Consider the following 14,380-nt stretch of genomic DNA (forward strand, 5'->3'; position numbering starts at 1 on the left):
ATTAATTTTGTAATTTGCATTTTATTCTTATTTGGAATTAAATCTGAAGCAGTCTCAAGAGCATTTACTGTCTTTATTGCACCCCAGAGTGTATTTAGGCTTGAACAAAACAAACTGCAGTGCTTAGCATACAGCTTCAACCAAACAACCAAGCTGCTTTTCATTACATTTCAGGAATAATAATAAAATTCTAATGCCAATGGAGAGAGAAATTCATTAAAAAAAGCCTTAACCTCTGAATAAGTCACTTTCTACTCATCCTGTTACACAGACATCAACATTCAAATCAAAGGGATCTGGCTGTACGTATCATATTTATGAGAACTTACATAAGAAAGATTGTGAGCTGCACACACTCTACCCTAGTTTTAAACTTGGTTCTATGAATGATTAACAAAGAACCTTTACAGAATAAATTAAGTTCATAATAGCTAAATGTTCCCTAACTTCTTAACCATCCAAAGCATGCAGGCTGCAATTAGAGATTCAGAAACTCTACTCTAAGAAAGACCAACACATGAATATTTTATTTATTCCAGCAGCAGAACTACAGTCAACTACAGTATTTTGATCGCTATTTCCTAGCATTTATCTTCAGATCATATGAGTGCATGGTAAGTCTGAAAAAAGGTCCCTACCTTCCTCTTATACCCAGATAAATCTAATAAACTCAATTACATGAAAATCTTCAAGTAAATGAGTAACAGTATGTGCCATACAGACAGATGTTGGTACTAACAGTCAGATTAGCCGGGGTGTGTACTCTGTTGCTCCTTTGAAACCCACAATCAAAAAAAAAAATTCTACATACTATTTAATTTAGCTAAAAAGTAAACTTTACTACTTTTTACATGATACAAATAAAGAAAAAAACCTAACCTCATCCTCCACTTGAACTAGATCCTAGTATATAGTGAGCAGAGAAGAAATTTTCAACAGAAAATTCAAATTCCTCTAGTACAATATGCAGAGGACAGAAATATACTGTGCATATCAAATCCTGCTTATCTCCCTACTTCTTTGCAAATGTTGGTCCCAACCCTCAGCTCACTCAATGCATTAAAACATCCAGCTAAGACTCCAGCAATATTTTTGTCTTGCTTTTATCACAAGAGCTTAAGATGAACAACACATCATCATTTTAAGTCAGAAGCCCTGAGCTTTGTCAATGAGAAGAAGTTGAACAGTTCAGACTGAGTTCAGCTGAGGAACTGCAATTTAGAATTTTCCATATGAGCCTCACGAATGGAAAATGCAGTGGAATCCAATGAAAAAATGTTTTGTTTTTTTGTTGGTTTTTTTTTTTGTAAAAAAAAAATAGTCCCACAACCCTCCCCAAACTTGTTACAAAAAATTTATTAAACAGTTCACTGCATTCCTTCATATATTTATCTGATTTTTATCAGACATATTTTTCAGTAATGTAGGAGAACATTCAGTTTCATTTATGGGCAACACCAACAGCTCAGGGAGATATAAATCCCTTCCATGTTAACTGGAATTCAGACACAGAGAAGAGGTAATCCCCTTCTGTACAGGCAAAGACAGAGTGAGTTCAGGGAAACACAGAAAGTCAGGCAGGCAGATGGGGACAAAACAGAGAGGGCAAAAAATTAAATCGTCACTGCTGCTCTGAAAACTCCAAATCGTACCACGACATTAATAGATTTACAGAACAAGATAGTCTGGACTGTTGCAACATATGGCCAGTGGGAAGCATGTCTCACATTCCAATGATATAATCCCATAATCTTGCCAAGACTCTTGCATTTACAAAAAGCATTTCCTTTGTCAAGTAGTAAACACTGTGTCTAGATACCTATGCCTTCACAGCATATTCTGATTAAATACAAATGTCTGAAAGACACTTCATTTGAACAAGCTCACAATCGGATTAAATTGGCTCTGAAGCAAATTCTGGTTTCACATGTTTAAAGCCTACTCTTACAAAACAGTGATGCAAAGGGCAGCTAGACTTTCCATTTAAATTCCTTAGGGAAGAGTAATTTCTAAAGCCATATTGCCAAAAGAATGTTATTGTCTACATTGGTCCATGGCTTGGAAAAAGCCACACAAATTAGGCATCATTTTCCTGCATTACTAAATATTGTAGAATGTATATTTCTATTAAAAACTAGCAGTTAGAAAGCTCTAGTCTTCATGGTTGTGTAAATATCTTCTCAAACAGTAACTCCAAAGAGTGTTGTCTTTGTATATATATGCAGAGAGAGCTTCACTTTGCTTCTCCTTGCAATTCTTTGTGAAGCTTCAGGCCCATGGTTCCTCCCCTCAGCTTTTGCTGCTACAGCAGTCTCTGGGGACATCGATGAAATGGGTGAAAATCAGGTGCATTTTCCAACCTCAGAAAGTTTTGACCAAGTAGAAGCATGCACTGGAGACATTCACTGGGAAGTGTGAGCTCCGAAAGAGAAGGCAGGAGAGAAGACAAAATTAGCATCTTTCCAGCCTCTGAAGGGGTGGGGGTGCTGGGAAGAGGGGAAAAGGGACCTTTCCTTCCAGCAATCAGGAAGAACTCATAAAGCTCACCTTTATCTGACATGCCCTAACTAGAAGCTAAAAATCCATCATCCTTTAAGCAGTATCAGGAAAATTATCCATTAGGTAGGGACAACTTCTCACTTGGGTGGTACCCTAGCAGGTATGCTGCTTGTCCTTAGTTTTCTACCCTGATCTTCTACCTCTTGGGACCCTGATAAATGTTTTCATTGCCTGGGCAGGCCAGGTGTGTGGAGCAGGATGTGCAGGTGCATGGATGTAGGTCAGACAGGGACAATATACAGCTGAATAAACCAGAAGAAATCAGAAGAGAAAAGACATGCAACAGTGAGTAGGAAAGAGGAAGAAAAGAGATGTTGAGATAGAGACAGCCAGAAACACTGAAAACACCAACAAGATACATCACCATCTCTTATAAGAAAGAAGCAAGAAAAAAACCAGAGCAAAACCATTTGGAGAGAAAAATGTTGAAAAGGAAAAGGTAAAAGTTGTAAAAAAATCAGGCAATGTTTTATAAATTACAGGAAAACACAAATGTCGAAGAATACTGACTCTCAGTATTTAGAAAACATACAATAAAACATGCAGCTATTTTAGTCCACTCATCCCAAGATGGCATTTTTCCCCTTCTCTATCAAGCTTTGCTTCTCCAGGCAGTAGAAATGAGAAACCTCTTGTCAAATGCTGCATTAATTTATACTATATTGCAAACCAGAGCTTAGCTGGCTTATCTTTGTGATGAACATCCCACCAGAAATGACTGTATGTGAATCTTACTTACTCTTGTAAATAACTAATGCTATTGTTGCAGTAGAAAACACATTCAAATATCTAGCGTTTCACATGGGCCACAGAGGTGTACCTACTGGCTTATTTAGCACTACATTGCTAGTGAATGAATATTCTTGAGCTTGTGTTTGCTGCCTCCAAATTTCCTCTATCGAATATGTGGTCAGGTTACAAAGAGAGTGGGACATGATAAGAGTGTGGGATCCTCCCACTGCATCATCTAAAAATATGTCAGTAACACAGATTCTGGAGACCAAATGCTGGTACAAGTCAACATCAGTGTATAACCTCATTCTCCTAGGATGTTCTCACAGGAATAACTTAATGAAAATCAGTAACAATTCTGTTGACAGTACAGAGCACAGGATTGATTGTGTCGGTTCTGCAAACTACATGAAATAAGAATAAAAAGCACTGTATATTTGATTCAATGACTAAATGAATGAAACTAAATGATTTTGAAGACACAGAGGAAATGCCCTCTTTTCAGTTAAAATACCATTATTAGATGCCTGCTTAAGAAGCTTATCTTGTAAAAAATATTTGTACCCCAGAAATCCTTTTATAGTACAAAATGGAAATGTCTACCTTTTTTGTGTTATTCCTGTCATATTTTCTCTTGCCACATGGGGAGAAAACATAATGTTCTAACTTAAAAGAAATGGGTTCAGCATCTTATTGACACTTTATTTTGTGAAATACAAAGCTAAAGAGAAAACCTGCTGATTATACCATACAACGTTATAAATGGTAAGCATCTTGTAGGCAAGCCATATGACTAATGTATTTCCTTTGAAAATGAAAAAAAAAAAAAAAGAAACGTAATATTCCTGAACAGAATAAATATAAAACCAAATGTGCCAATACTTACATCAATTAAATCCGAAAGGTCATGAATATAATACTTGAAAACAGAAGCATTGGTTGCTTCAAGGGTGAGCAGGTATTCATTACGGGCCTTAATAGATTTCAGCTTGTTTTCAGAATATTTTGCTTGACGCTAGGAAAGAGATTGTATGTTAATGTATTTGAATTACTTCATTTTTGGTATGTAGCAAAAATGGTAACAATTCAAGCACACACTCCCATTAACAAGAAAGAATCTTAATTGCCAGCCTGTTATGCATGTAACAAATGTAATACAGAGTGATAACTTAGTATTTTGTTTCAAATGTGACAAACCATGTAGTAAGAGTTACACTGGGAATAAAGTATTCTCTTCTCTGAACTGCAATTGAGTGAAGTTATCTATAACCCACTACTAGTTTATTATGTGTACCTTGTTTAATTTTATTTCCCAGCTGGACTTCTCTGTCTAATATCATGCTAAAGAATGTCCGAAATGCACTGGATTTATTTCAAATGAAGCTAAATGAAAGGACTATTTACTTTTTCCTTCATTTTTTCAATCTTCTTCACAGAGCTCCGTCTCTGGTGCCTTTCTTCTAGTCGAATATGAAAAACAGGGTCTCCTGACCTCCCAATCTGTTTTTCTTCTTGCTTCTCTGCCTCCTTCAGTTTGCTTTCTGCACTGATGCTCTCTGCATGATACATGTGGTATGTTTTCATGACCTGCAAAAGACAAGAGTCAAAGGAGAATTAGGAGAAAATGAAAAAATAAAGGTATCTATGGAAAAACCACAGGGTCTTTGAGTAAAATGTTCTCTTATAAACATGGCCCTTGGATAAGTTTCTTTCCCAACAGAGATTGAGGACTTCTGGTTGCATTTTTCTTTTCTGATTTATTTAGTAGTAGCCTAATACGGGTGGGGTTTTTTTCCAGTGCTCTGATAGGAAAGAGCAAAATCCTTCTTATTAACCTCCGGGATTCTTATTTTGAATGAAAACCTGAAATAACGAGCAATAAAACTAAATCTAGACCAGTGCCATATCTATCTGACTTCTTCAGGGCTAAGTTAACAGCTCGGCTGTGGACATTGGACGTTTGAAAGCGAACGGCCCGCTTCAGCACCGAAGAAGGGGAAGGGAGCAGAGGCAGCGGGAAGCTTCAGCCTGGGAGCACATCCCAGCCGCGTGGCTGTCCGTGGCCTGGGAAGAAGCGGCCCCCAGCCGCGCAGCCTGCAGATTGGGCGTGATGTAAAACCAGATGAGAGCCGGAGAAGGAGCCACCTGATAAATAAGTTGTGAGGATGCTTTCCCCATAGCCCCCCAGTTAATGCCATTATCTTCCCTCTACATATGCGCTGGCTCTGCAGCCAAGAGAGCTTGGGCTGCCAGCCTGCAAATACATGCTTGCACAGACCACAGAGAGGGAGAGGGACTGGTTCAGCCCAGTCCTCTCTTTCTTCTTCAAGAAAGAAAAGCCTCAGCTTGAATGCTGCGTAGTGGGCAGCAAGCAACCACAAACGACCCACCTCTGCTGGGGAGGGCTGTCTGTGCCCACCTCCAGCAAAGAAAGCCTCCTTCCACCTTCGCCAGCACCTTTTTTCTTTGTTTTTTTTTTGTTGTTGTTGCCTTAAGTTTCAAGCAAGGAACAAAGCAGGAAGGCATCCTCAGGCGGCCAGCGGCCTCCTTTCCTCTTCACGGGGTGCCAGAGCTCTCGCCAGCAGATGTTATCTTTGGGCTGAGGCCATGCAAGCCATTCACATTTCCTCCAAAGGACACAGCCAGGGAGGAATCAAATGGGCTGTTCCTCCCTCAGCAGAGCTTTGTGTGACCCATGGAGGAGACAGACTTGTTTGGGGAGCTGCCTTGAAATATTCCCTATGGGTAGGACTACTTTTTGTAATCGAGCAGTTAGCCAGCCTAAGGAGTCTCCATAGAGTGGCAACACCGGGGATGCTAAAGCTAGAGAGCGCAAATTCACTGCAGCATGGCTTAGTGTGGGTCGACACAAACCAACTGCACGCCATGTCAAGTGATGGCTGAACTGATGCATATTTAGTCTTGTGCAACAGAAAGAAAGAAGCTTTTAGAGAGCTGCCATTTTGCATAACCATGTATGCTATGCATATGTTATATACCATAACTGTGTATGCCACTATTTAATACTGATGCCATGCTGTTGGTAGAACTGAAATAGGATTGATATTAAAAATGAAACAGGCAACTCTTCACTAACTTCCTATTGTAAGGTAAAACAGTTGGAGCCATGCACCAAAAAGAGTTGTCTTGGTTTTATTTTTAAAAACATATGCCTGCAGCGCTCTGCTGAAAAAAACCAAATTGCCCGGAGCAGGGCTTAGTGTTATTGCTGCTGCTATTTTACAGCACAGTCGTGTTCCAAGGCCTGACCAGAGTGCAGAGCTGCCTGCCTGAGCACTACCTACATACACCCGCTGGGAACAGCCACTGCCCCAGCAGCTCAGTCTACATAGATGAGGCAAAAACCCAAAGATGAAACAAGCCAAGCAGGGAAGAGAAGGCAAGCCTGTAGAGCCAAGATCTGCACAGTTCTCAGCTTAACCAAAGGGCGCATTCAGCTCCCTATGTCCTGCACTGTTACCAAAGGCATTCCTAAAGTTATCAATAACCTGTACCCGGGGAGTCTAACTTGTATAGCCACATGGAAAGAATTACCAAAATGAGAAGAAATGCACTTCTTAAAGAAATGATTTATAAAACAAACCTGAGAAGCACAGAAAGTGATATGGCTCTATTAAAAATGATGGGAAAAGGAAATTAAAAACAAGGTTGTGCCCTTCTCTTTTGGTCTTTTTATTCAATTTTTGGAGTGCTTCTTTACAGAAGTCTAGAGGTGTTTGCTTTTATTTTTTTTCTTTTGTTCTGTGTCAGCTCCAGAGGCTTTTTAGTTGGTGGGACAAAGCTAACTCATGTGTCTTACCACTTTGGAAAGTTATTTTCTTACTCTCTCAGTTTTTCTGCCAGCAAGGAGGGAACAGTACTATCTCAGAGTTTCCTAACAGCACATCTCACAGCATCTGACTTAAGTGGTGAAGCAAGGATTTGATCTGCTTGACAAAAGCAGTAAACACTGAAGTTTTTGAAGCATTTTTTTCTGAGTTCCATGTAGCCCAATGGACTAGACATAAATGTCTTTCTGCAGCGGCTGTGACATTTCAGCTTGCCTCTTTGTTGAGTGAAGGAGTACAAGTGTATTGCTACCAGCTCTAACCAAGAGGCTCACATGCCTCCACGCTGACTCCACTAACCTCACATCACTGAAAAGCATTTTCTTCCTCTCACTGCCTGCTTACAGCATGTGCTACCAAATTCAGAGTGTCTCACTATACACCAATTGAAAGTCAAGTTTTATGTGAGGATGACATGGAGCTCATAGTCTCTATGGAGAAACAAGAAGTCTACTTGAAACCCATGTTCTCGCAACAAACTGCACAAGTTCTTGGTACCAGTGATTCCTAAGATAACTAAAATTGAAAAAGAAGCCCTCCCTTTGGCAGTATATTCAGGGCTGGACAACAGTCAGAGTCTGTCCTACCCGAGCCATGCTGGTTTAGAAATCAATACAGACTATGTATAGAGCAGTGATCAGCCTATGCATTTGACATGGGTCCAGTTTGTTATGTTGACAGCATTGCTTATCTCATGTGCTAGTGACATCATTATTTTGCAAGCCTCTGGGGAAAGCTGACAGCTCCAGCCTTTTTCATGATTTGTCAATGTGTTTTAAGAGCCGATATTGCAGCAGCTAAACTTAACTTGAGAAAGCATTAGACAGACATATGGAAAATAAATGGGAACAAGCTAGGGAGTTGGCTTCCAAGTATTTCAGTGCACGCTTCCTCAACAAATTAGCTTAGAATTTGCAGGCTAAGTTGCATATATGACTCTCTCCCTTAATATTATGCCATCTTCTCTCCCTGGAGTTTTTAAAAGACTGTTAGATACTGTAAAAGACAGTAACAGGCTTGCCTAATTCTTGTAAATACACTTACTGTATGAAGAATTCTGAGATCCACAGATCTCCAATCTGTGAATACGTAACAGATCCACAGATCTGTTATTCAAACGACAAATAATCCAATGAAATAAGCAATACCGCTTCTCAAATGTCCACTAAACTGTTGAACGATAGACTATCCTGTGAGAGTATCCATCACTGAACTGACTTTAATTACACCCCAAAGTGCTTATTGATCAGCCATCAAGTATGCACTGAAAAGAGAGCAAGGTCGTAATTTTGCAGATGCTGAACTGTCATCATGACATATACAGCACTTCTCTGCTGTAGTGAAGAAGCATTCTACTCCCTTTCTAAAATTAAACGGGGAGTTTATCTCCTATTAATTTAGCAGGTTTATTCTGCAGATCCAGTGATGTAAAATACAGATTTCTGTCAGATAACTAAGTCAGACTACAAGCAGATGAACAAGATTATGCTACCCAAACTATGTACTCTCTCACTTGTAGGTGACAGACTGTTCACTTAGTGATATAAACGTCTCATTTTGTGTGCCAAATTTTCAGCATCATTCATAAGAGCTCAGCAAGTAGGCTCAGGGCAGAAGATAGCACTTATCACAGGGAAGGGCACATTAGAGTAAACCGTTAGATAATTACTTTATTTAAACCCACAGTTGTTATCTGGGCAAATCAATCAACAAGACAGTAATTAGTGCTGTACTTCTGTGGGCTACAAGAGAGGAATGTTCCTGTAGCAAGGTGCTGGCTTTCCTTTTTCTACATGCATACTGCTTTTCCAGAAAGCTTCTTAACCCAAGGTACCAAGACTGAATGCTACTAAGTTAAAATATATTGGAATTACCATGTGTTACCTTGTGCTTTATTTTTCTAATAAAACTGCATAATTAAGGGCTTTTTCATAGTGTTTCTCAGGAAAAAGGCATTTAACGGAACAGTAGTTCATCCCTGTTGCAATTACCATGTTTGAATTGTTTCAGAATTGTCTCTGCTAAGTCGTGAGTTCCTGTCAGAAGGTGGAGCTACAAGGGGTTCATTAAATCAGGTTAGCTAGTACTTTCCTCAAGAAATAAGTAAAATCTTATGCCAATTTTACTACTTCAGTGGCCTATAGCAGTTAAGTAGGTTCAGTATTAGCTGTTTTCAGCATCCTGTTCACTTCCAAACCAACCTCTGATGTGGTTCCAGGAATTGTCACTGATATATTACTACCAACACAGAATTACTGATTTCACCTGCTCAGATCTCTGGTGTGCTACAGTAAATTGGACTTAACTTTTCTACAGAGAATCCAGATTCTGCGTTATTTCAGCAAAGAAAAAAGAAAATCTGGCAGCAACTTCCTTGAGAAATTAAACAGCCAAGATTTTTAAGTAGTAAGATAAAGCAATGGAAAATGCAAGCAGCACAGCAGCCCTGTCTTATTTAATATTAAACGGTTTGCTTTGGACCGTCTGTACTTTTTCATTTTTCTGAAAGCCTTACATTTGTATTGCTTGTGAAAAGTGCGATGCCAGTAATTTGGAAAGCCAAGTGGGAGACATGAAGATGTATTTTCATGACATGCATCACTTTTCTCCACCATTCACCCTCATCCTTATTACCAGAACAGTTCTGTATTTTTAGCAAACTCATATTCATTGATCCCCCCTGACTCCTTTAGAGGTCATTTATGAATATGCCCTCACCCCTAAATAAATCCAGTGGAGTCCTCCCTCCATTGCAAGAAAAGACTCTGCCTACCTTCTGTTTCCTACCATTCCCAATTACTCAGATGTTACTGTCATATTCCAGTATTTGATCTGATAATACAAGATATTTTAGCTTTCCAGAGAAATGAAACGAGTTTGACTGGGGAGCTGTCTCTGTTGCAAAGATGATCTATCGTAAAATCAATAATCTCTTGCCTCCTTAAATCAACATGTAAGAAGGTTTCTAAATCTCTCAGCTCACAAAAAAACCACCAACCCAAACCTCCTGCAGTTTTCAGTTTGAGCAACTTTTTTCCTGTAATTGTCAGGAAATAACCTCCTCTCTGTGACCCCCCACAACTAACCAGGCTCCTCTTTCCCCATCCCCACTCACTCAAAAGGTATGCCTTGCTCTAGTTTCAACAGCTTATATCCATACATAAAACATGGGACTAATTACTAGTTCTACATTGGCTGAAAGTGTAATAGGGAGAGGAGTAACAGAGCAATGCAGCAGCTGGGATGCTGCAGACCTGAAAATACTAACTGGCTGGCACAGCCAGGGAGAATCCATGCATAATTAAAAGTACTCACCACTCATCATTTACTTATATCATCTGAACTTGCAAAGGTACAGACTGAAGCTTAGCTATTTAATTGTTTTTAGCATGATGTTTTGAGTCATAATTTAAGAACCAGTGCACAAAATACTGAGAATTGAAAATATATTCTTAAAATGCATTTTCACTAGTCATGTGAGCAACATATAGAAAACATATGAATATGTACCATAATGTGTAAGAAAACCTTCTCTATGTAAAAGAGATGGAAAATGAAAAAGTAAAGTTGCCCTTACAAAATTCTGATTATTCCAGCAAAATAAGCCTGTTTTGCTCACAGGTTCTTAGAACATCTTCTGAAGCCTCGCTTCACCTGCTTCTGTTCATATTTTTTCAACAATCCTGTACATGATGTGCAATTTTAATGAGAATGGCACAAGCCAAAGTCAACACAAGCTAAGCTACTCCCAGGGAGTAAAGGAAGACCTATGGTACGAACCTCCCATTTCCATGATAATTCCTAGTAAGGAAAATGGGAAAAGAAATTAATTGCATAAAGTGTAAGCAAGGAAAAAGGTCTCTTATTAGCGTGCATTTTTAAAAAATATTAGGTATTTAATACTCCAAAGTGTCTGATTTTATTTTTTTGACATTTCATTGCAGTTCTGAGCTTTTCCACATTAAATAAGCAGCCAGAATGCATTCTAGTCTCTCTCTCTCTCGGCACAGGTTCAAACTTTCACAAGTTAAAAAACATCTTTGAGCAGAAAGTTTTTTGAATTGAAAGTCTTCATAATGCACTCTTAGTGGAAGGTGGTATGTCTCTTCAATTCCTCAGTGATTTCTTATTTTCTCCTCTTAGAACAGTTTCTTCTTTGCAAAATCTATGGCACTGCTAATTGACTTGTTTGATCTAAAAACTGTCAAAACCAATGGACACAACTCCCTAACTACAGAAGGTTTTAGATCTGGCCCTATGAACAGTTTAAAAACAATTTTCTGAGGCAGAAGTGCAAGACTAGATTTTCAGAGATGGGTCCCAAAGTCACCTTTTTTTTCTGGAACCTTCTATGATACAGAAGACTAGGACACCTGATACAGCGTTGTCACCTGAAGAAAAGTCAGTTGTTATTCTGATACTTAGTAGGCTGTGTTAGAATTCATCTATTAAAAATATTTGGACCAAATCAGGAGCAATTCCTTTAAACATCCCATCTATTCTAGATCATTCTAGATAAACTGGATTTGAGACATCTGGTGCTCGAAAAGTCTGAAAGCAGGTGTGGTGTAACCTCAGGTCTGGCTGGCGTGCTAGAGATGGTTGGGTAGAGCCTCTCATAATTTGGGTTTGAAACAAGCATTTAATCCAGCCCCTGACCCCGCAGCATTAGGGAAATCCAGGCAAGTAATGTCTTAAAACTTGTCAGTGGAGCAAACAATGTGTTTGCTTGAAAGAGTTTCTGTGGCGCTGCAGAACTACTGTGTGTGCCTGAATATGTCTGCCTATGGAAGCCACTCCTCATCTAAGTAGGTCAAGGAGTAACAAATAAAACATGCAATTTCTTTCATTGACTATACACCTGTGCCTCAGCACAAAAACTTCGTACTATTTTAGCTTTTAGTGATTTTAATTCTCTTCTCTCATTCTCTTCAACACAGTTTTATGCACAACTGTGTTTTTTTTATTTCTGGAGGGTGATCTTAATTCACAAACCTTTCTTGTAAGATAAGGAATGATGATAAAAAGTAACCAGGTTTTTAAACTCTTCTTCATACACACCCTGTTCATTAAAAGCTCCGATACTTTCCCCTCACTCAAAGGCTTTAGAGGTATTTAAACTCCAATAAGGCTTCACATTTTAACAGTTATACTTCATGAACTTACCATTCCTTTAAAAAAAACAGAACCAAGTAATAGGGAGAGACTTCAATATTAGTATATTATTCACTGACTTGAAATTAATTTGCTTTCTTTTGGACACAAAGATTTATCTCACAGTAGTAGTAAGACTGATTTTTTTTTCCTTTCCATAAATCATGGGGCAAAGAGGAAGATGACTTCTCCTTTTTGAACATGACTGAGAAACATACCTCCTGGATTTTAAAATTGTAGATACTTGTTTTGGTAAGACCACTGTGATCTTATTCTGTAAACAGTAAATGTCACACATAATTAAAAACCTATGCATGAGGTTTCCTTGTGTCTAGATATCTTTATGTACACAAGAACATATATTACACAGATATGCTGATGATCACTCTAAAGATGCAATCAGTGAAACCGATGCTATTCTGCACCATATTGTCATTTCACTAAGCCTGGGTTGTATCTGGGTAAATGTGGGCATCTACAGCTGACCAATTCTTTTACAATCAATGAAAAGCTGGACAATGGAGTTAACAGTGTAGATCATTTCATCTGAAGCAGATGCTTGTATCTGATGACAGAAAGGGGTCTGATCTCCCCATATTAGATTTTCAGTGACTACAACTGGAACCCAGATGGCAAGCTAAGATATTTGTACCTACACTGCAGATGCCTGGAAGTTAGGTGAAGTAAATTCCATCCCAAGAAACCATCCTGCAGCAGTAACTTAATTCAAATTGTGCACATGGTCTGTATTCTACTAACTTCAAAAAACTTCCTATTTTACAAAAACATTAAATTCTGAGAAAGGAATTAGCATTCACTGGAAGCCGTAACATGGAAGTTAATATCTGAATAAATGTGTAGCCATCAGTGGGAAGATATAGCACTAGTGTGAAAAAAAGAGGAGTGAAAATACGAAAATCCAGTCCTGCAGATCTTCACTGGTGATTCAGCAAAGTACTTCAGCAGATGTTTCACTGTTTTCCTACCCTGGGAGCATGGGCGCTAATCCCACGCCTCACCAGGCACTGGAGTTAGGCAACTGTTTGAAACAAGACTGTATCTTCAGGGCTTACTCACTACTGAAGCCCTGCTTGTGCCAGGGCTCCTACAGTTGCTGACCCCCTGCAGCTGTGTGAATTGTCTGTGGCTATCACTAGTTTGCAGAAGCTGATACCAGTGTGCTTCACTGACTACAGGCCTGAGCCAACAAGGTTTTGCAGTATTGTAGCCTACAAAATCAGTGGTGATTTCAGAAAAAAAAAAGCCCCGAAGAAAAGCCCTCAAAAAAAAAAAAAAAAAAAAGAAAAAGAAAAACGTTTAGATAGATTTTAGGAATCTGTGTCCATAACTACAATCTGAAAGAAGCCAGGACAGTGAGACAGGTCTAAATTTCTTTAGATCTTCTTTTTGCCACCTAAGTTGAGTTCAAATGTTCTTCAACCCATCCGCTGATGGGTGCACAACTTTAGCTAGGTCAAAAGAAAAACAGACAAGATGTACAAAAGTAATGTTCAACTGATCTCTCTGTGAGAAGAGCTGGTCTCTGATATCTTCCTGAACTTCCTTAATATCACAAATTGTTTCTTGATATAGATATTGTGGGTTTTTTTTCCTGGTCCCCCAAATCTTGAGGATAGGGAAGGGAGCAGTCTAGAGACTGTTATGCAGGGTACTGGAGCATAAATGCTTCAGTTCTTCCAGACAGAAGGGAGAATTTAGATGTACAACTTCCTCAACCACCAGGAATCAACAGACTTTTGTAAGAGGTGGATGTCACCAGTTCCTCTTCATAGTATAGCTATGTTTAAAACAAAGAGTAATTCTTGGTTTGTTCTTTATCAGATCATACCCCCTCAAAAAAATATTGGGAAATGTTTTTTAGGTAGACAAGACCTCAACCTCTAGTAACAAATTGTGTAGATGTGTTTCAAAGAGGAAAAGAAGTTCAGACCTACCTTCTCTCTGATTTTCTAATGGGTTAGCAGCAGCTTGCCAGAATGCTTAGAGTGTTCTTTTTCTTGACCTCTCTGAATGGTATGGAAAGCCTACACAACCCTTTATTTTTCTGTTTTTCTTTTCATTATTTA

At 38.9% G+C, this 14,380-nt stretch overlaps 1 protein-coding gene across 2 annotated transcripts in view; it reads right to left on the reverse strand.

The window, feature by feature from the left end:
• SRGAP1 (SLIT-ROBO Rho GTPase activating protein 1) overlaps positions 1-14,380 on the reverse strand; it is a 155,670-nt gene that overhangs the window by 48,725 nt on the left and 92,565 nt on the right. For both annotated transcript variants that reach the window (XM_075057739.1, XM_075057738.1), the window contains exons 5-6: positions 4,696-4,878; positions 4,178-4,306 (exon numbers count right to left, since the gene is read on the reverse strand). In XM_075057739.1, coding sequence (XP_074913840.1) covers positions 4,178-4,306; positions 4,696-4,878 — 312 coding nt within the window. The remainder of the gene's footprint in view (positions 1-4,177; positions 4,307-4,695; positions 4,879-14,380) is intronic.

Source organism: Buteo buteo, chromosome 26 (assembly GCF_964188355.1).
Source record: "Buteo buteo chromosome 26, bButBut1.hap1.1, whole genome shotgun sequence".
Taxonomy (NCBI): Eukaryota; Metazoa; Chordata; class Aves; order Accipitriformes; family Accipitridae; genus Buteo; species Buteo buteo.